The sequence below is a fragment of the Manis javanica genome, chromosome 11, assembly GCF_040802235.1.
Source record: "Manis javanica isolate MJ-LG chromosome 11, MJ_LKY, whole genome shotgun sequence".
In the NCBI taxonomy this organism is placed as follows: domain Eukaryota; kingdom Metazoa; phylum Chordata; class Mammalia; order Pholidota; family Manidae; genus Manis; species Manis javanica.
This window is the reverse complement of record NC_133166.1, coordinates 65,435,132-65,455,368: the sequence shown is the minus strand read 5'-3', so window position 1 is coordinate 65,455,368 and position 20,237 is coordinate 65,435,132. Positions and strand designations below refer to the sequence as shown.

Genomic DNA, 20,237 nt, shown 5'->3' with positions numbered 1-20,237 from the left:
AAATTTAAGGTTTAATAAAATAAATTTTAAACCAAATGCTTTTTATTAATTAAGAGATTTTCATGCTTTTCCTCTATGTTGCTGGACCTTAATCTCTAACAAAATTTCTAGTGCTGACAATTTAAAATGAAAAACAACTTGCTCTGAAATTCTGAAAAATGAGTCCAGGTTTCTTCTGTCTCTAGTGCAGAGAACTCAGACTAAATAGTAGTGCAAATCATCCTTTGTCACGTGTTTTGGAAGATCCAATACCTTGAAGTTAACCGTCCCTCATTTTGGCAGCCAGCCTGCCTAAGTGATGAAAAGCAGTGGAATTGATCCTTGTTTTAGGTGGGGTCTTGTCAGAAAGTAAATTTTTAACATGTTCCTTTTTCTCTTTTAAGTGATTTTCACAGATACTTGGTGATAAATTAAACTACTGAAATAGTGATTACTTTGTGAAATTAAGAGATATTCAGTAGTTTTGGAATCATTTAACTCTATGTACTTATGCTGTTATGGTAGATGAGAAAAATTGTGTATTGTAAGCATCAAGAGTGTTGTTCAGGGTGTACTTTCATTAAAATACTTCCCAATGCAAAATGTCAGTGTTTAGTGAATTCTAAAATTTACTTTCATTTAAATGTAAGGAAAATACTACATTTCTTCATAGAATACTACATTTACTCACAGAATTTTTTCTACTTGGTGTATCCTGTCTAGCAAAGTATAGTGTTCTAATGCTGTTTGTCTTTTTCTCTATTTTAAGAAAAAAACTGCAGAATTGAGGATTGTTGAAAGATATCCTCACTTTTGGAAATGATTGATCCATGTCTTAGTGATATTTATTCTGTGTAGAATTTGATTAAATCTATTATATTTACCTCTTCCAGCGTCTGGTTCTGTTTTGTGTTTCTGTGAAAAAGAGGGCTTCCTACATTATCTCACATTATACCAGGGGCTTGGAGTAGGATAAACAACCTGTTTTATGTGATCAGTGTCCCATAAAATGGTAGATGTTTTCAGTTTTGTTCCTCTTCCTCCATCTCCCCATTTTAGGATCATTACTGTGCTTAAGTTGTTTTGCATGTCCAACTTGTCAGCTACTGTGCAGCAGTCTCTGGTCATAATTCTCCTGTGAGGCAAATCCCAGCAGCTTCAGGGAACAGCAGTGGGATAACTTGTGTAGTGTATGTTAACAACTATGCCATTAACAAGCAGTGCTGCCTTTTAAGTTGTGGGAACAACCTCTGTGTCATCTGTGGTACAAACACAATGGTTCAGGCACTTTTGTATTACCAAGCAGTTAAAATGTGCAGATTATAAATGGTTCTTACATGTTTTTTCTACTGTCCTCATTACTGTACCTAGGGTGTTTGCTGGGTCAGGTAACCAGAATTGAACATCTGTTTTATGCATTCAGAATATTGGCCTGAAGCACTACAGAGGTATGAGAAATCTGGGCTGACACCAAGATTTCTACACAGGAAATATTCCCTAATATGTTTGATTTATGAGATAATAAGGCAATAGGTAGCATTTTCTTTCCTAATCCTACACTTTTTTGGTGATGCTCATTTAAAAAAACAACATAGGTGGAACAAACACAAAAATGTTTGACTGGATGCTAAAAATCAGGTGATTGAAATACAGTTGACATTGGAAATAAAAGACATTTAATTAGCTGTTGCTGTGAGTTAAAAATTTATCCTAGAGAAAACCTAGAAGAAATGGACAACTTCCTAGAAAAATACAACATTCCAAGACTGACCAAGGAAGAAACAGAAAATCTAAATAAACCAATTACCAGCAATGAAATTGAAGCAGTAATCAAAAAACTACCCAAGAGCAAAACACCCAGGCCAGATGGATTTACCATGGAATTTTAGCAGACATAAACAGAGGACATAATACCCATTCTCCTTCAAGTGTTCCAAAAAATAGAAGAGGAGGGAATACTCACAAACTCATTCTATGAAGCCAACATCACCCTAATACCAAAACCAGGCAAAGATCCCACCAAAAAAGAAAATTACAGACCAATATCCCTGATAAACATAGATGCAAAAATACTCAACAAAATATTAGCAAACTAAATTCACAAATACATCAAGAGGATCATACACCATGACCAAGGTGTATCCAAGGATTCATCGCAGGGAGCAAGGATGGTACAACATTCAAAAATCCATCAACGTCATCCACCATATAAACAAAAAGAAGGACAAAAATCACATGATCATCTCCATAGACGCTGAAAAAGCATATACAACAAAATTCAACATCCATTCATGATAAAAACTCTCAACAAAGCGGGTATAGAGGACAAGTACCTCAGCATAATAAAGGCCATATACGATAAACCCAAAGCCAACATCACATGTAACAGCGAGAAGCTGAACGCTTTTCCTCTAAGGTCGGGAACAAGACAGGGATGCCCACTCTCCCCACTGTTATTCAACATAGTACTGGAGGTCCTAGCCACGGCAATCAGACAAAACAAAGAAATACAAGGTATCTACATTGGTAAAGAAGTCCAACTGTCACTATTTGCAGATGACATGATATTGTACATAAAAAACCCTAAAGACTCCACTCCAAAACTACTAGAACTAATATCAGAATTCAGCAAAGTTGCAGGATACAAAATTAATACACAGAAATCTGTGGCTTTCCTATACACTAACAATGAACTAATAGAAAGAGAAATCAGGAAAACAATTCCACTCACAATAGCATCAAAAAGAATAAAATACCTAAGAATAAACCTAACCAAGGAAGTGAAAGACCTGTACCCTGAAAACTATAAGACACTCTTAAGAGAAATTAAAGAGGACACTAACAGATGGAAACTCATCCCATGCTCTTGGCTAGGAAGAATTAATATTGTCAAAATGGCCATCCTGCCCAAAGCAATCTACAGATTCAATGCAATCCCTATCAAATTACCAACAGCATTTTTCAATGAACTGGAACAAATAGTTCTAAAATTCATATGGAACCACCAGAGACCCCGAATAGCCAAAGCAATCCTGAGAAAGAAGAATAAAGTAGGAGGGATCTCACTCCCCAACTTCAAGCTGTACTACAAAGCCACAGTAATCAAGACAATTTGGTACTGGCACAAGAACAGACCCACAGACCAGTGGAACAGAATAGAGACTCCAGACATTCACCCAAACATATATGGTCAATTAATGTGCAATAAAGGAGTCATGGACATTCAATGGGGAAATGACAGGCTCTTCAACAGCTGGTGTTGGCAAAACTGGACAACTACATGTAAGAGAATGAAGCTGGATCATTGTCTAACCCCATACACAAAAGTAAATTCGAAATGGATCAAAGACCTGAATGTCAATCATGAAACCATAAAACTCTTAGAAAAAAACATAGGCAAAAATCTCATGGACATAAACATGAGCGACTTCTTCATGAACATATCTCCCTGGGCAAGGGAAACAAAAGCAAAAATGAACAAGTGGGACTATATTAAGCTGAAAAGCTTCTGTATAGCAAACGACACCATCAGTAGAACAAAAAGGCATCCTACAGTATGGGAGAATATATTCATAAATGACAGATCTGATAAAGGCTTGACATCCAAAATATATAAAGAGCTCATGCACCTCAACAAACAAAAAGCTAATAATCCAATTAAAAAATGGGCAGAGGAGCTGAACAAGACAGTTCTGCAAAGAAGAAATTCAGATGGCCAACAGACACATGAAAAGATGCTCCACATCGCTAGTCATCAGAGAAATGCAAATTAAAACCAAATGAGCTATCACCTCACACCAATAAGGATCGCCACCATCCAAAACACGAACAACAACAAATGTTGGCGAGGTTGTGGAGAAAGGGGAACCCTCCTACACTGCTGGTGGGAATGTAAATTAGTTCAACCATTGTGGAAAGCAGTATGGAGGTTCCTCCAAAAGCTCAAAATAGAAATGCCATTTGACCCAGGAATTCCATTTGTAAGAATTTACCCTAAGAATGCAGTAGCCCAGTTTGAAAAGGACAGATGCACCCCTATGTTTATTGCTGCACTGTTTACAATAGCCAAGAAATGGAAGCAACCTAAGTGTCCATCAGTAGATGAATGGATAAAGAAGATGTGGTACATATACACAATGGAATATTGTTAAGCTGTAAGAAGAAAAGAAATCCTACCATTTGCAACAACATGGATGGAGCTAGAGCGTATTGTGCTCAGTGAAATAAGCCAGGCAGAGAAAGAGAAGTATGAAATGATTTCACTCATATGTGGAATATAAGAACAAAGAAAAAACTGAAGGAACAAAACAGCAGCAGAAACACAGAACCCAGAATAGACTAACAGTTACCAAAGGGAAAGGGACTGGGGAGGATGGGTGGGAAGGGAGGGATATGGGGGGGTTATGAAAGTGGGCATTATGATTAGCATGTGTAATGTGTGGGGGTGCATTGGGAGGGCTGTACAACAGAGAAGACAAGTAGTGATTCTACAGCATCTTACTACACTGATGGACAGTGACTGTAATAGCGTTTGTGGGAGGGACTTGGTGATGGGGGGAGCCTAGTAAACATAATGTTCCTCATGTAATTGCACATTAATGATACCAATATAAAAATGTAAGAAAATATATATACTAGAGAAACTATAATTCATTGGGTATCATCTCTTATATTTACATTGCCCTCAACAGTTTCCTAAGCATTCCCCACCATTAGTTAATTTGATCTTAAATATTTTTCTGAAGCAAGCAGGACAATATAGCTTAGTGCTTCAGAGAAACACAGAGAACTTAAATGTAAGCCTACTGGGTTCTGATTTTGGCTTCCTTTGTCCTATTATAGAGAAAGGTATTACAACTGCCATTCCCAGCATGCAGTGCTCTTTTTTAGTGAGCCTCTGTGTTTATGCTATTTTGCCCTAGCTTCTGAATATTACATATTAGAGAACTGTAGTTCTCCAGGGGCCACACCTCTCTTGAGTACACCAGCTACACTCTTTCTTATATGATGCAGGTGAAAGGCAGTCCCCAGTTTCTTAGAAGGGTACCTAGATTTTGGCAAGATTTGGCTATAGTCATACCTAAGGAGGGGTTGAGTTTATCTATTAGACTTTGAATAAACTAAAGAAAAATGTAAACCGCGTTTCAATCAGGCTATCAAATACAGTGTCTAATCCCCTATGGAGATGGAATATAAATCCCACTGATATGAGTAAAAGGTCTAATCTGTGGAGATTGGATGTAAAACCTATTGATGTAAATATCAGCATGTGTCTGTGTGTTTATGTGTGTGTGTATTTTGAAGGAACAGTAAACCCCAAAGAACATTTTTTAATTAAAAATTATAAGCACAAGTGTAATCAGTACTATGACATATGCATTCTCTACCATCTGTTAAGCAACCATTGAGAGAATTTTGAAGTTTATAAAAAAAACTCTGGATAATTGCAACCGCTGCTGTTCCTTAATTAGTTTATATTGTACTGTACAAATTCCATGACACCTTACAGACCTATAAAATAATTATCTATGTTCCCAACTGTCCCAAGACCAAACAAATCCTCTTTAGTGGACAATATACATAGTTCATTGTATGAGGTTGTAGATACTGCTTCTGTCAAACAGGTGGTTTATTTTAAAGGGTATATCCTATTTTTAAAAAGTCTTAAAAGGTTAGAAGCTATTTGTCTATTTCTAACCCTGAAACTGAATATCAAGAGAGTTGGAGGAAAATCTTCTGGGCCTTACAAAACAAATAAAATGCAGTTATTTTTAGCTAAATATATTTTTTAAGCTGCTGCCACCAATATTCCCTCTCCTCCTCCTCTGTCAGAATTCTGTCCCATGTGTCTCTCTTGGAACATTCCCTCTAATCACTTCAGTGTGTATTTTCCCATTGAATTTTATCTACTGCAGGAAGAAGGAGCTTCTTTTTTATTTGTTGCTGCTTTTCCCTGTGTTTTCATAAAATGGTGGAATCCTCGCTTAATTTTTTTTTCCTTTAAACAACACATATGTTTTACTACAGATTGTTTTTTTTTCTTTATTATCGGTTAACATTTTTTTTGGTATCATTAATCTACAATTACATGAGGAACATTATGTTTACTAGGCTCCGCCCATCACCAAGTTCCCCCCACATACCCCATTAGTCACTGTCCATCAGCATAGTAAGATGCTGTAAAATCACTACTTGTCTTCTCTGTGTTGCACAGCCCTCCCCGTGCCTTCCCCCACACATTATGCATGCTAATCATAATGCCCAGTTTCTTCTTCCCCCACTTCTACCTCCCTTCACGCCGATCCTCTCCAGTCCCTTTCCCTTTGGTAACTGTTAGTCCATTCTTGGGTTCTGTGTTTCTGCTGCTGTTTTATTCCTTCAGTTTTTCCTTTGTTCTTATACTCCACATATGAGTGAAATGATTTGGTACTTGTCTTTCTCCGCCTGGCTTATTTCAGTGAAAATAATATGCTCTAGCTCCATCCATGTTGTTGCAAATGGTACAATTTCTTTTCTTCTTACAGCTGAACAATATTCCATTGTGTATACGTACCACATCTTCTTTATCCATTCATCTACTGATGGACACTTAGGTTGCTTCCATTTCTTGGCTATTGTAAACAATGCAGCAATAAACATAGGGGTGCATCTGTCCTTTTCAAACTGGGCTACTGCATTCTTAGGGTAAATTCTTACAAATGGAATTCCTGGGTCAAATGGCATTTCTATTTTGAGCTTTTGGAGGAACCTCCATACTGCTTTCCACAATGGTTGAACTAATTTACATTCCCACCAGCAGTGTAGGAGGGTTCCCCTTTCTCCACAACCTCGCCAACATTTGTTGTTGTTCGTGTTTTGGATGGTGGCGATCCTTACTGGTGTGAGGTAATATCTCATTGTGGTGTTAATTTGCATTTCTCTGATGACTAGCGATGTGGAGCATCATTTCATGTGTCTGTTGACCATTTGAATTTCTTCTTTGGAGGACTGTCTGTTCAGCTCCTCTGCCCATTTTTTAATTGGATTATTTGCTTTTTGTTTGTTGAGGTGTGTGAGCTCTTTATATATTTTGGATGTCAAGCCTTTATCGGATCATCATTTATGAATATATTCTCCCACACTGTAGGATACCTTTTTGTTCTATTGATGGTGTTGTTTGCTATACAGAAGCTTTTCAGCTTAATATAGTCCCACTTGTTCATTTTTGCTTTTGTTTCCCTTGACCAGGGAGATATGTTCATGAAGAAGTTGCTCATGTTTATGTCCAAGAGATTTTTGCCTATGTTTTTTTCTAAGAATTTAATGGTTTCATGACTTACATTCAGGTCTTTGATCCATTTCAAATTTAGTTTTGTGTATGGGGTTAGACAGTGATGCAGTTTCATTCTCTACAAGTAGCTGTCCAGTTTAGCCAACACCAACTGTTGAAGAGACTCTCATTTCGCCATTGTATGTCCATGGCTCCTTTACTGAATATTAATTAATGTTTGGGTTAAAATCCAGAGACTCTATTCTGTTCCATTGGTCTGTGGGTCTGTTCTTGTGCCAGTACCAAATTGTCTTGATTACTGTGGCTTTGTAGTAGAGCTTGAAGTTGGGAAGCGAGATCCCTCCCACTTTATTCTTCTTTCTCAGGATTGCTTTGGCTATTCAGGATCTCTGGTGGTTCCATATGAATTTTAGAACTATTTGTTCCAGTTCATTGAAAAATGCTGTTGGTAATTTGATAGGGATTGCATTGAATCTGTAGATTGCTTTGGGCAGGATGGCCATTTTGACAATATTAGTTCTTCCTAGCCAAGAGCATGGGATGAGTTTCCATCTGTTAGTGTCCTCTTTAATTTCTCTTAAGAGTGTCTTATAGTTTTCAGGGTATAGGTCTTTCACTTCCTTGGTTAGGTTTATTCCTAGGTATTTTATTCTTTTTGATGCTATTGTGAATGGAATTGTTTTCCTGATTTCTCTTTCTATTAGTTCATTGTTAGTGTATAGGAAAGCCACAGATTTCTGTGTATTAATTTTGTATCCTGCAACTTTGCTGAATTCTGATATTAGTTCTAGTAGTTTTGGAGTGGAGTCTTTAGGGTTTTTTATGTACAATATCATGTCATCTGCAAATAGTGACAGTTGGACTTCTTTACCAATGTAGATACCTTGTATTTCTTTGTTTTGTCTGATTGCCGTGGCTAGGACCTCCATTACCAACCACATTGTATAACAGTGGGAAGAGTGGGTATCTCTGTCTTGTTCCCGATCTCAGAGGAAAAGTTTCAGCCTCTTGCTGTTCAGTATGATGTTAGCTGTGGGTTTGTCATATATGGCCTTTATTATGTTGAGGTACTTGCCCTCTATGCCCATTTTGTTGAGAGTTTTTATCATGAATGGATGTTGAATTTTGTTGAATGCTTTTTGTTGAGTATTTTTGCATCTATGTTCATCAGGGATATTGATCTGTAGTTTTCTTTTTTGGTGGGGTCTTTGCCTGGTTTTGGTATTAGGGTGATGTTGGCTTCATAGAATGAGTTTGGGATTATTCCCTCCTCTTCTATTTTTTGGAAAACTTGAAGGAGAATGGGTATTATATCTTCTCTGCATGTCTGATATAATTCCGAGGTAAATCCTTCTGGCCCGGGGATTTTGTTCTTGGGTAGTTTTTTGATTACTGATTCAATTTCATTGCTGGTAATTGGTCTGTTTAGATTTTCTGTTTCTTTCTGGGTCAGTCGTGGAAGGTTCTATTTTTCCAGGAAGTTGTCCATTTCTCCTGGGTTTTCCAACTTGTTAGCATATAGGTTTTCATAATAGTCTCTAATAATTCTTTGTATTTCTTAGGGGTCCGTCATGATTTTTCCTTTCTCGTTTCTGATTCTGTTGATGTGTGTTGATTCTCTTTTTCTCTTAATAAGTCTGGCTAGAGGCTTCTCTATTTTGTTTATTTTCTCAAAGAACCAGCTCTTGATTTCATTCATTTTTTCTATTGTTTTATTCTTCTCAATTTTGTTTGTTTCTTCTCTGATCTTTATTATGTCCCTCCTTCTGCCGACTTTAGACCTCATTTGTTCTTTTTCCAATTTTGATAATTGTGACTTTAGAGTATTCATTTGGGATTGTTCTTCCTTTTTTAAATATGCCTGGATTGCTATATGCTTTCCTCTTAAAACTGCTTTTGCTGCATCCCACAGAAGTTGGGGTTTTGTGTTGTTGTTGTCATTTGTTTCCATATATTGGTTGATCTTTCTTTTGATTTGGTCTTTGATCCATTGATTATTTAGGAACATGTTGTTAAGTCTCTATGTGTTTGTCAGCTTTTTTGATATTTTTGTGCAATTTATTTCTAGTTTTATGCCTTTGTGGTCTGAGAAGTTGGTTGGTCGAATTTCAATCTTTTTGAATTTACTGAGGCTCTTTTTGTGGCCTCATATGTGGTCTCTTTTGGAGAATGTTCCATGTGCACTTGAGAAGAATGTGTATCCTGTTGCTTTTGGGTGTAGAGTTCTGTAGATGTCTATTAGGTCCATCTGTTCTAGTGTGTTGTTCAGTGCCTCTGTGTCCTTACTTATTTCCTGTCTGGTGGATCTGTCCTTTGGAGTGAGTGGTGTGTTGAAGTCTCCTAAAATGAATGCATTGCATTCTATTTCCTCCTTTAATTCTGTTAGTATTTGTTTCACATATTTTGGTGCTCCTGTATTGGGAGCATATGTATTTATAATGGTTATATCCTCTTGTTGGCCTGACCCCTTTATCATTACGTAATGTCCTTTATCTGTTGTGACTTCCTTTGTTTTGAAGTCTATTTTGTCTGACAGTAGTACTACAACACCTCCTTTTTTCTCCCTATTGTATTTATGAAATATCTTTTTCTATCCCTTGACTTTTAGAGTGTGCATGTCTTTGGGTTTGAGGTGAGTCTCTTGTAGGCAGCATATAGATGGGTCTTCCTTTTTTATCCATTCTTTTATTGTGTGTCTTTTGATTGGTGCATTCAGTCCCTTTATATTTAGGGTGATTATTGAAAGATAAGTACTTATTGCCATTGCAGACTTTAGGTTCATGGTTACCAAATGTTTAAGGTTTGCTTCCTTACTATCTTACTGTCTAACTTAGCTCTCTTATTAAGCTATTATAAACACAGTCTGATGATTCTTTATTTCTCTCCCTTCTTATTCCTCCTCCTCCATCCTTTTTATTTTCGGTGTTTTATTTTGTGCTCTTTTGTGTTTCTTTGGACTGTTTTTGTGGGTCATTGATTTTTTTTTTTTTTTTTACTTTAGTTAGTATTTGATTATTCTGCTTTCTTTGCTGTGATTTTCTTTTTTCTGGTGACATCTATTTGGCCTTAGGAGTGCTTCCATCTAGAGCAGTCCTTCTAAAATATCCTGTAGAGGTGGTTTTTGGGAGGCAAATTCCCTCAACTTTTGCTTGTCTGGGAATTGTTTAATCCCTCCTTCATATTTAAATGATAATTGTGCTGGATACAGTGTCCTTGGTTCAAGGCCCTTCTGTTTCATTGCATTAAATATATCATGCCATTCTCTCCTGGCCTATAAGGTTTCTGTTGAGAAGTCTGATGATAGCCTGATGTGTTTTCCTTTGTATGTGACCTTTTTTCTTTCTCTGGCTGCGTTTAACACTCTGTCCTTGTCCTTGATCTTTGCCATTTTAATTATTATATGTCTTGGTGTTGTCCTTCTTGGATCCCTTGTGTTGGGAGTTCTGTGTGCTTCCGTGTCTGGGTGACTATATCCTCCCCCAGTTTGGGGAAGTTTTCAGCAATTATTTCTTTAAATACACTTTGTATCCCGTTTTCTCTCTCTTCTTCTTCTGGTACCCCTATAATGCGAATCTTGTTCTGTTTTGGTTGGTCACAAAGTTCTCTTAATATTCTTTCATTCCTGGAGATCCTTTTATCTCTCTCTGCATCAGCTTCTCTGTGTTCCTGTTCTCTGATCTCTATTCCATTAACAGCCACTTGCACCTCTTCCATTCTACTTTTAAGTCCTTTGAGAGATTGCTTTATTTCTGTATTCTCCCTCCTTAGCTCTTGCATATTTCTTTGCTAGTCCATCAGTGTGGTTATGACCTTTATTTTGAATTCTTTTTCAGGAAGATTGGTTAAGTCTGTCTCCCCAGGTTTCCTGTCAGGGTAGCATGTCTGTGTGATTCTGGTCTGGGTCAAATTCTTCTGCCTTTTCATGCCAATAGAGGTAGTCATGGGCAGTTTGCATGTGTGTCAGCTGGAAGAATAAAGTCCCTTCCCGCTTGCTCCTCACCTTCCTCTCCTGGGAGAATAGTGAACCCTAGCAGCTTGTTCTGGGCAGCTGTGCGCAGATGGGGTCTCTGATTCTTGCCTGGGCTGCTGTGGAGGAAGCTCTGTATGGCTTCTGTGGCATATCCGGTCTCAGGCTCCTGGTCCGCTGTGGCAGGGCCACGCCAGAGGGGGCACAGGTGGAAGGCTGCTTATCGCTGTGAGGGGTCTCAGAGTTGCACTGACGCCCAGGGGTTTAGGGCTCCCAGAGTCCCCCAGGATTCCCAGCTGCTGGGCTGAGTGTGCCGGGATATTTCCGTCCTGTTGTGAGGCTCCTGTCCCTCTAGGACTTTCAAAAAGCACTCGCTTTTCTTTTGTCCCCGGGGCACCGGCTGTGAGAACCCACTTGCAGGTTTTACTGTTGCGTTTCCCTAGTATCCAGCTCACCATGCACTGTGTGTCTGCGCTCCCAGTGCAGATGACTAGGGCTGGGTATTTAGCAGTCCTGGGCTCCCATTTCCTCCCCACTCCGACTCCTCTCCTCCCGCCTTGGAGCTGGGGTAGGGGTGGCGCTTGGGATCCACTGGGCTGCAGCTTGTATCTTACCCCCTTCGTGAGGTGCTGGGTTCTCGCAGTGTAGATGTAGCCTGGCTGTTGTCCTGTATCTTCTGGTCTCTCTTTTAAGAATAGTTGTATTTGTTGTATTTTCAAAAATATAAATGGTTTTGGGAGGAGACTTCTGCTGCCCTACTCATGCTGCCATCTTGGCCCTAAGGATTGTAATTTTATCATTAATGTTATGCCTGTAACACATACCCTATTCTTTAGAGGATAATTATTGAATTCTTTTTCAGGAAGATTGGTTAAGTCTATCTCCCCAGGTTTCCTCTCAGGGAAGGATGTCTGTGTGATTCTGGTCTAGATCAAATTCTACTGCCTTTTCATGGTGATAGACATAGTTGTGGGTAGTTCTGAAGGCTGCCATCATATCTCCTTCCTATGTTTTCAGTGTTGATGAATACTGGTGTAACTTGTAAATGCAGTGGTTGAATTTATTTTGGACAGTAGGGTATTTTTTCTTCTTTGAGTAAATTTTGACTTCATTAACAAATGTAAATTTCTCCATGTCAGTTTTTCTGCCCACAAAAAAATTTAGTATCCCTGGGTTCATTCGAACAATTTCCAAGTCTGAAACCTGAAAAGATTTTTCAGTGTATTTTAGGTATGAAGATGGATAAGGTTTGTTCATGACTTTCTGGATTTATGAAAAGTTACAAGTCTCTATCAGCCTCTGATATAAAGGGTAAAGGTTTCATTTTCAAATTGTATAGTTAATTCATGGAGGAAAAAGGATAAATTTTTAAGGCAATATACTATATAAGATGTCTGAGTGGGTGTTTCTCTTGTAGTTATAAAACATACTACAGAATAGAATGCAAACAAGTTGAGTGAGTGACTGTGTGGAAAAGTAGAGACATTCAGTTGTGGAGGGCAGGCTTTTGTTTGGAGTTCCTTTTGAGAGAAAATTTCTAAAATTTGTGTGAGAATTTCATGGAAATAAACTGGTGGCTTGTTTGGAGGGCTGGGGGCTGGCTTTCCATCTCTCCCTTCTCCTTTCTGTATTGACCAAGACCATGGAACTTGGAATGATTGACTTAAATAGTAGGAAAAAGAGCCTGCTTTCTGTTGAATCAGACGTATAAACTTGTGTATTTTTCTTTGGGATCTGTCTTGCTGTTGTGAACACACTGATAGTATCACTGCATGTCGCATTATTGATCACTGTGACTACCTGTCTCAGAAACTGTGACTTGAAGTGTCAGAGGCTCTGTGAACTCTTCTGCCTGAACAAGCCCTAATGAAACCTAGTGATGTGAATGTCGGGGGAATCTGAGGCTTGGAATTACATGCTGGGTTTATGGAGCAGTTCTTGACAGATGGATTGATTGAAGGGGGTGGTACTAGCCATTCCGAATGCCTGACACATTGGACTGTTGTTTGTAGAAAATACATTAAGGAGAGAAGATGATAGTTATTAGCTTTTTTTTCTTCCTCTCTTCATTCTTTCCAGCTTTTCCTTTTTCCATTTCATTTTTTTCTCCTTTTAACTTTCCTTAACTTGTTAGCATATGATAAATGGCCAGTTTGTGAGACTTAGCCTTTTCTCAAAACTTCAGGATAATATTCTAAGATAATCAGCTACATTTAAAAGTCCTCCTGTAATGTGAATAACATTGAAAATACCAAATTGTTTATTTTGTATAACCTTCATTAATGAAGCAGAAATCGTGGTTTCCTTTGTTTAAAATAGTAGAAGTATAGACTCACTTCCGTGCAGATGAGAGGATACTTCAGAACTTTGCTTAATACCACATAGCTAAGATTCATGAAATATTATAGCTGTATTTTCTTGCTGTCATTCAAAACTGGTACTGACCCAGAGGAGGGTCCTGACAAAGTTTATGTGACTGTTGTGTTTGCCAGAGCTGCAAGACTGAGCTAGAGCAAGACTGGATTGTGGGACTTAGAAAAGCCAGCTAATATGTAGATCAACTCTCCTTTATTAGCCAGTTCTTAAAAGAGTGTGCAGGGCTTCTGTACACCTAAGGAACAGAACTCACCTAACTTTAGATTGTTGGTTTTCAAAATGCAGTGATAGATATTTAAGTGCTTCCCCCAAACCTTGATTTTTTTAAAAATTTCATAGACATGCACAACTATGAGCTTGGTATTTTTCTGATCCTCTGGTGAGGACCACAAGGAGCACAGAGGCAATGCATTTCTGAGTGGCACTCTGAACTATACCAGAGTCTTATTTCAAAGGAAATTTTACATGAATTTTATATGATCTGACCTGTATCCAATCTGCACAGCACTGTGCTCTCTTTCTTCTTTATGTTTCTCCCCTCTTCTGAAGGACTAATGTAGTTTGTAAGTATTTTGCCCCTGGACAAACCCCTGCCCCGCTCCACAGGTTCCACAGTCTTTGTTTCAGGTCCTGAGGGAGGGACAGTTGTGAATGCCAAGTGGCTCACTCTGACTCTCACTTTCCTGATTCTGGTTCTGATTGGTTCTCACCTGGCTCTGCCATATGGCTGCGGACTACTGTATCCTGCATCCCTTTCTCATTCTTTCCTCCACTGTTACCTTCTATTGTACTAACACTGGGAACAGGTTCCAGGCTTTGTCTCTTGCTTCTAGTTTACCCCAGTTAGACAGTGAGTAGGATAGCACACTGTATTTCCAAAGGATGGCTGTAGAAGAGAAAAATACCCTTTCCTTTTGTGCCTCATATAATAATTATTTAGTTTCCTGTGCTGTTTTTGTTAAAAGTTATTTTTTGGCAGGTGTCACATTTCACAACTGTGTTGTATTATTTCTTCCTGGGTTCTCCCCTCCCCTGATTTGAGCTGGGGTTTTTGGTAAATGTTCTTGGAGTCCCTTTCTTTGGCTGCTGCTCCACTTTAGCCAGTTTGTTAATATGTTTGATTAATGCTGATTGTATGTTGGGGAGGAGGACTGAAAGCAATTCTGAATAATTATTCTTAATTGTTAAATGTCTAAATGTTCTTCTGGCAGTAACCAAGGAGTAAAATCTACATGTGATACTCAGAATTATCCATAGCACCGCCATAATACTTGTCCTTCACCTAAAACCCAATCAGTTCAATTATGCCTTTTATACTTGAGAAATAGGATTTTGAAGACTTGAAAGTTAATTTTTATAAGCATTTGATATTTTTATTAGTTTGCATTTTTATTGTGCTGCAGATGGTTTCTACAAAGACCTTGGACTCTGCATCCCCTTTTTTCCTTTTTAATGTATAACCAAGAAACAGTGCCACTGGGATGGTAGTACAGCATGGAGAATATAGTCAATGATTCTGTAACATCTTTCTATGTTGATAGATAATAACTGCACTAGAGGGGATGAGGATTTAATAATATGGGTAACTGTTAAACCACTGTGTTGTACATTTGAAGCCAATATAAGATTGTATATCAATGATACTTTAATTTTAAAAAAAGGAGAAAAAGAAGAAATGCTAGCAGAGTATAAAGTACAGCAGACCTCCCCCCAACAATTGGCCTTTAAGTGATATTTTCATTGCCTAAAAAGAATCAATAATAAAAATATTAAAAATTCTCTCAGGAATGTATATTGTATTGACTTATTGAAAGTTTTAAAAAATGCATATTATAAATATTTTAATGTTCAAATACATTAAACAAGATTTGGATTCTTTGAAGAATATGTACAATGAAGTTGTTTAGAATCATAAGCAGGAATTTGCAAATCAACTTACTCCTATGTTTACTCCTATGGTTTCACTTAACCCTTTATTTAAAGATCTCCATTCACTTCTTTTTCTCTATTTATCATCTATATCAGAAATAGCAAGTCTGAGCTGGTGAACTCACTTGAAAATGTATGAGGGGAGTGCTGCTTATACTTTCTTCTAGCCATTAATGTGGGGGTAGGTGGAGGGGATGAGAAGAGCCCAAGTCTGACTCAGATGGTTATTATATTATATATTCTCTAAGTCATTTGCTGCTGTTCAGTCCCATCACTTTACTTACACATCACATGATGAGAAATTACTTAGTCTCATAGTTTGAAGCTCAGAGTATAGTTTTATACTCGATACAGCAAAATAGGTCCTTATCCTCATGGAGTTTACATTTTGTTGACATGTATTATTATAGTAGTGAAAGTATCAAAATCACAGTTTTCTTGGATTTGAACAAGGTCTAGAAAATTCAAGAAACATAAATTTTAAATTTTCATCCCATACAGCCAAGTCCCTACTCTGCCTAAACAAATGTATGCATCTCTGCTGATCCTATCCCAGCAAAGAAGTCCTGCTCATGAGTTATACATACTTATATTTTAGAATGTTGTTTATTATTGACTATGTCTGAGGTCAAGGTTTCTTTGTTCAAAAATATGTTTAATGTTTGAAACTCAGATAGACATATGATGTTTATTCGATTAATGAAAATTAGTATGACTGGTATCTATGTGACCAGATGCAAAAAAAAAAAATGACCAACAGTGTGCCAGTTCTGAGTACTTCACATCTGGTTGCTTGTTTGGTACTTATGAGAAACATAAGGATATTGTTTAACCACCTCATTTTACAGAACATGAAATTGAGGCACAGATAGATTAAGTAACTTGACCAATATCATATAGCCAGTAAGTAGCAAAACTGAAATGTGAATTGAGGCATTCTCTCTCCAGAGTCACATCTTCACTGCTGCGCTCTACCACCCTTCTGGCCTAGCATGCTAAGCTAATGACAGTCAAGAAATCTGAATGAACTCCTTTTTGTGCCCTCTATTAGTTTGTCTTCTCATCTGTGTGGCTCAGTTTCCCTTTATATATAAAGCACTCCTTATGCCATCAGTTTCTCTTCATATATCGAATCTGTAAATTTTAGATGTAACAAGTTGCAGATAAGCTAGTAACAGACTACATATTTTATACAGCTGGTAGAATAATATTCTGATTGATTTACTTTCTTTTTGTTTTCATTTGGTAGAAAAGAGTAGTTGAACAGCTACGGAAGAACCTGATAGTAAAGCAGGAACAACCGGACAAGTTCCAAATACAGCCATTGCCACAATCTGAAAACAAGCTGCACACGGCACAGCAGCTGCAGCCACAGCAGTACCACCACCACACCCAGCCGGCCACGCCCTCCCCTGGCCTGACCGCTTCCCAGGTACAGTGTGCACAGAGCCTTGGGTTTCATGCTAAAGATGGACTTCCTATTGGGCACATAGGACTGGGTCCAGTTTCACACTATACTGAGCCCAACTAGCACTAAACAGAAGTTATTTTGGCTACTTTTTAATACTATAAACTGGGATAAGAATCGCTTGAAATTTATTGACAGAGGGAAATAACATTACTGAAGTAGGAGCAAAAGTTAAATGATTTCACAGTTGTCCAAAGAAGAGGGAAAAGGTAGGTAGTGACAAAGAAAAATTGCTTTTCTCTATTAGAACAGAATTATAGTCTTATTTTGAAGTTCTGAAACTATTTATTTGCACTTGTTCTAAAAGTCTTTGTAACTCCACTTGTTCTAGAATTGTTTTCTGCAATTCTTAGCAGTTAGACATAGAAATATTCCAGGATCTTTGACCTTGAAACCAGATAGAAAGAGGCATCCAGAAGGGTGATGTATTCCATTATTCATAGAAACAAAAATACTCATTTCTAAGTCCATATTCATGAGAGTGTGGATCTGTTCTAATACACTGAAGGAAATTTGAAGCAGAAGCTACAGGTCAAAACAAGAACTAAGAAGTGGAAGCTTACTAATGTTCTAACTTGGTGTAGCTGTACAAAGACTTTTTACTGAAAAGGGCATTTAAACTAGCATATAATGTAAGGATAGTGAGGCAGTTAAGTTACAAAAAGGGCATATTTGGTTAATGACATTCAATTAGAAAATTATCCATGCTTGCTCTCCACACACCTATGTGTAATGTGGACATACCTTTTAAAATGGGACAATTGAACAGTGGTTCTTGGTGGTCACAGACCCCCCCCCTTTAAGGCTCTGTTGTAAGCTGTGGAACCCCCTCTGGGAAAAATACAAAATATACTCATTTTTACGCATGATTTCAAGGACTTTTGAATACTTTGAAACCTAAGCATGGACATCTCTTACCACCAACACCAAGTCTTCACTGTGTCTTTATATGTAGAGAAAAAGATGATACTTTACTTGGTTATTCACTATTTGTGGTTATTGGGCTGGTTAACCTGTAACATTTTGCAAATGAAGAATGCATTACTTACAAAAATACTAGAGATTCCTAAAGATAGTTAACATTTAGTAGAGGTTACTATATACTGGCACTGTCCTAAGTGCTTTACATGCATACATAATACTTACTCTAATCCTAATAAGGAGGGCATTATTATTATTATTATTATTATTATTATTATTATTATTACCACCTCTTTTTCAGAAAAGACACAGAGAGATTAACTAATTACCTAAAATCATTTATGGTGGAGCCAAGACTTGAACCCAGATAATCTGGCTGAAAAATCTGTCCATTTACTACTCTTCTATATTGCTGCACAATAAGAAAAAAAGAAATGCCAACATTATATAAAGTGACAAAGAAGGAAAAACAAGAATCCCTATTATAGACCAGATAGCGAGAGCAGCCTACATCAGTTTTACCCTAATCTCCACCCCAAAACAATTTGGAAATCAAGGATTCAAACTGACTTTTAAAACTCCCTGACCAGGACCTGCATTTCTTCTGAAAGATCGTTTATCAAATTACTTGTGTTGGAGTTTTAAACAGTTGGATTAGGTTGTTCTCTTTCCAAAGTACAACTTCATCAGAAAGTGTATTTAAATGGAAGGAGTATGGTAGAATTCATTTCTTTTCACTCTTTATACATGGAAACTTTCAGTTCAGGTAATTTACCATGTGGTATAAATCAGACAAAATACTTACCTGATATTTACAAAGCTATTCCCTTCCCTGGTAATCAGACTTCTGTGCTGCTTTGGCATGATGGCAGTGAGGAGCCTAGGGATTTCCCAAAACAGTCTTACGTGGCATCTGTCCATCTGGTAGCCCATTGATACATTAATTGATTTAGCTAAAACTTGTTTTATATTAATTTGTTTCATTTAGTGCAAATATTTAGTGTTAAAAGCCAAAAGATGCTGTAAGTATTTTGGCTTTTTTTTTTGTTTTACTGTAAACTGTCAATCAGTATTTATTAGGCACTCTCCATGTGCTAGATTCTATTATACAAAGAAATAGTAATGGTCCCTGCCTAGAATCTGGTACATTACGATAATTATTTTCATTCATTCTGTAAATATTATCAAGTCTCTATTATATGCACACACTGTACTAGGAAATGTAAAGAAGATAGATTCACATTTAAGACAGACTTTCTGTCTTCAAGAATTTAAAGCATTTAAAGAAGGAGAAGATAAAAACAGCTAACAAAGGAGAATAAAATGAAAGTACCAAGAAAGAACTGTGAAAATACCAGAGTAATTTTGACTCAAGGGTTCAGAGATGCTTCATGAAGGAGGTGGCATTTAAGCAGGGCCTTGACAACTAAGTGGTTTCAGTGATAGACCAGAAGGGTAGGAGCATAACAGGTGTAGAGAACAATATGAGCAAAAGCATGGAGTCGAAAGAGTGAATGCTAGCCCTGGGAATAGCAAGGAGGCTGATATGGCTGGAGTGTGGATTCCAGGAAATGATGGAGAGGGGGATAAAGCCAGAAAGGAGGCTAGCTTATGGAAGCATGATAAAACTTCTGGGGTTTTTGGCAGTCATGGGGAATCATAAAGGTTCATAAATACAGAGACAAATGGGAAGAGGTAGTATATGGCATATATTAAATATTTAAGTTCAGAAAGAAATAACTATTAAGAAGCAATCAGCAATGGGCAGAGAGGAGATACTCAGAAGAGAAAGGTTTGTATTCTAAGTCAGATGATTGATTAACATCTACCAAGGCATAGGAGAGTAGGGGAACCAGTTCCTTTTATTTAGTTAACTCCAACTCACACTTGTTATATGTATTTTGAAATTTTCCTAGTCTACAGAAAGACATGAAAGAATCGAACAACTGAATGCAGGGATACCCTGAATTTATATACACGACCCTGTCATTTTTAATGATGTAATACAGATGTATAGAAGCATGTAATTAATAAAACAAAGTAAATCCTATAGACAAAAAGTGGGGGTTCTATTTGTAGTTGTTTGAGTATGCAACAATTACCTTCCATTCAAATTTAAACAAAGAAATAGTCTAGAATAGATGTGGAAATTAATTATAGCCCATAATAATTATCCTTCTGTGTTCTGATTTGTACATTGGAGTCTGTTTTAAATCAGTACCTTAGTGCTTTGTAAGGAAACAACAATTGTAACTTACCAAAAATATTAAAAAGGATTTTCCTGTTAGTGCTTCTTGCCGTGTATTTCTGCATTAACTTCTAGTTTA

General features: G+C 37.4%; 1 protein-coding gene across 22 annotated transcripts in view; it reads left to right on the top strand.

Annotated features, from left to right (window-relative positions):
• The window catches only part of PHF21A (PHD finger protein 21A), a 282,000-nt gene that overhangs the window by 208,208 nt on the left and 53,555 nt on the right, over positions 1-20,237 (top strand). For all 22 annotated transcript variants that reach the window (XR_012122694.1, XM_073216471.1, XM_073216481.1 and 19 more), the window contains one exon: positions 16,771-16,953. Coding sequence is in view for 20 of the 22 variants with exons in the window: in XM_073216471.1 (XP_073072572.1) it covers positions 16,771-16,953 (183 nt within the window). In the remaining 2 variants the exon portion in view is untranslated. The remainder of the gene's footprint in view (positions 1-16,770; positions 16,954-20,237) is intronic.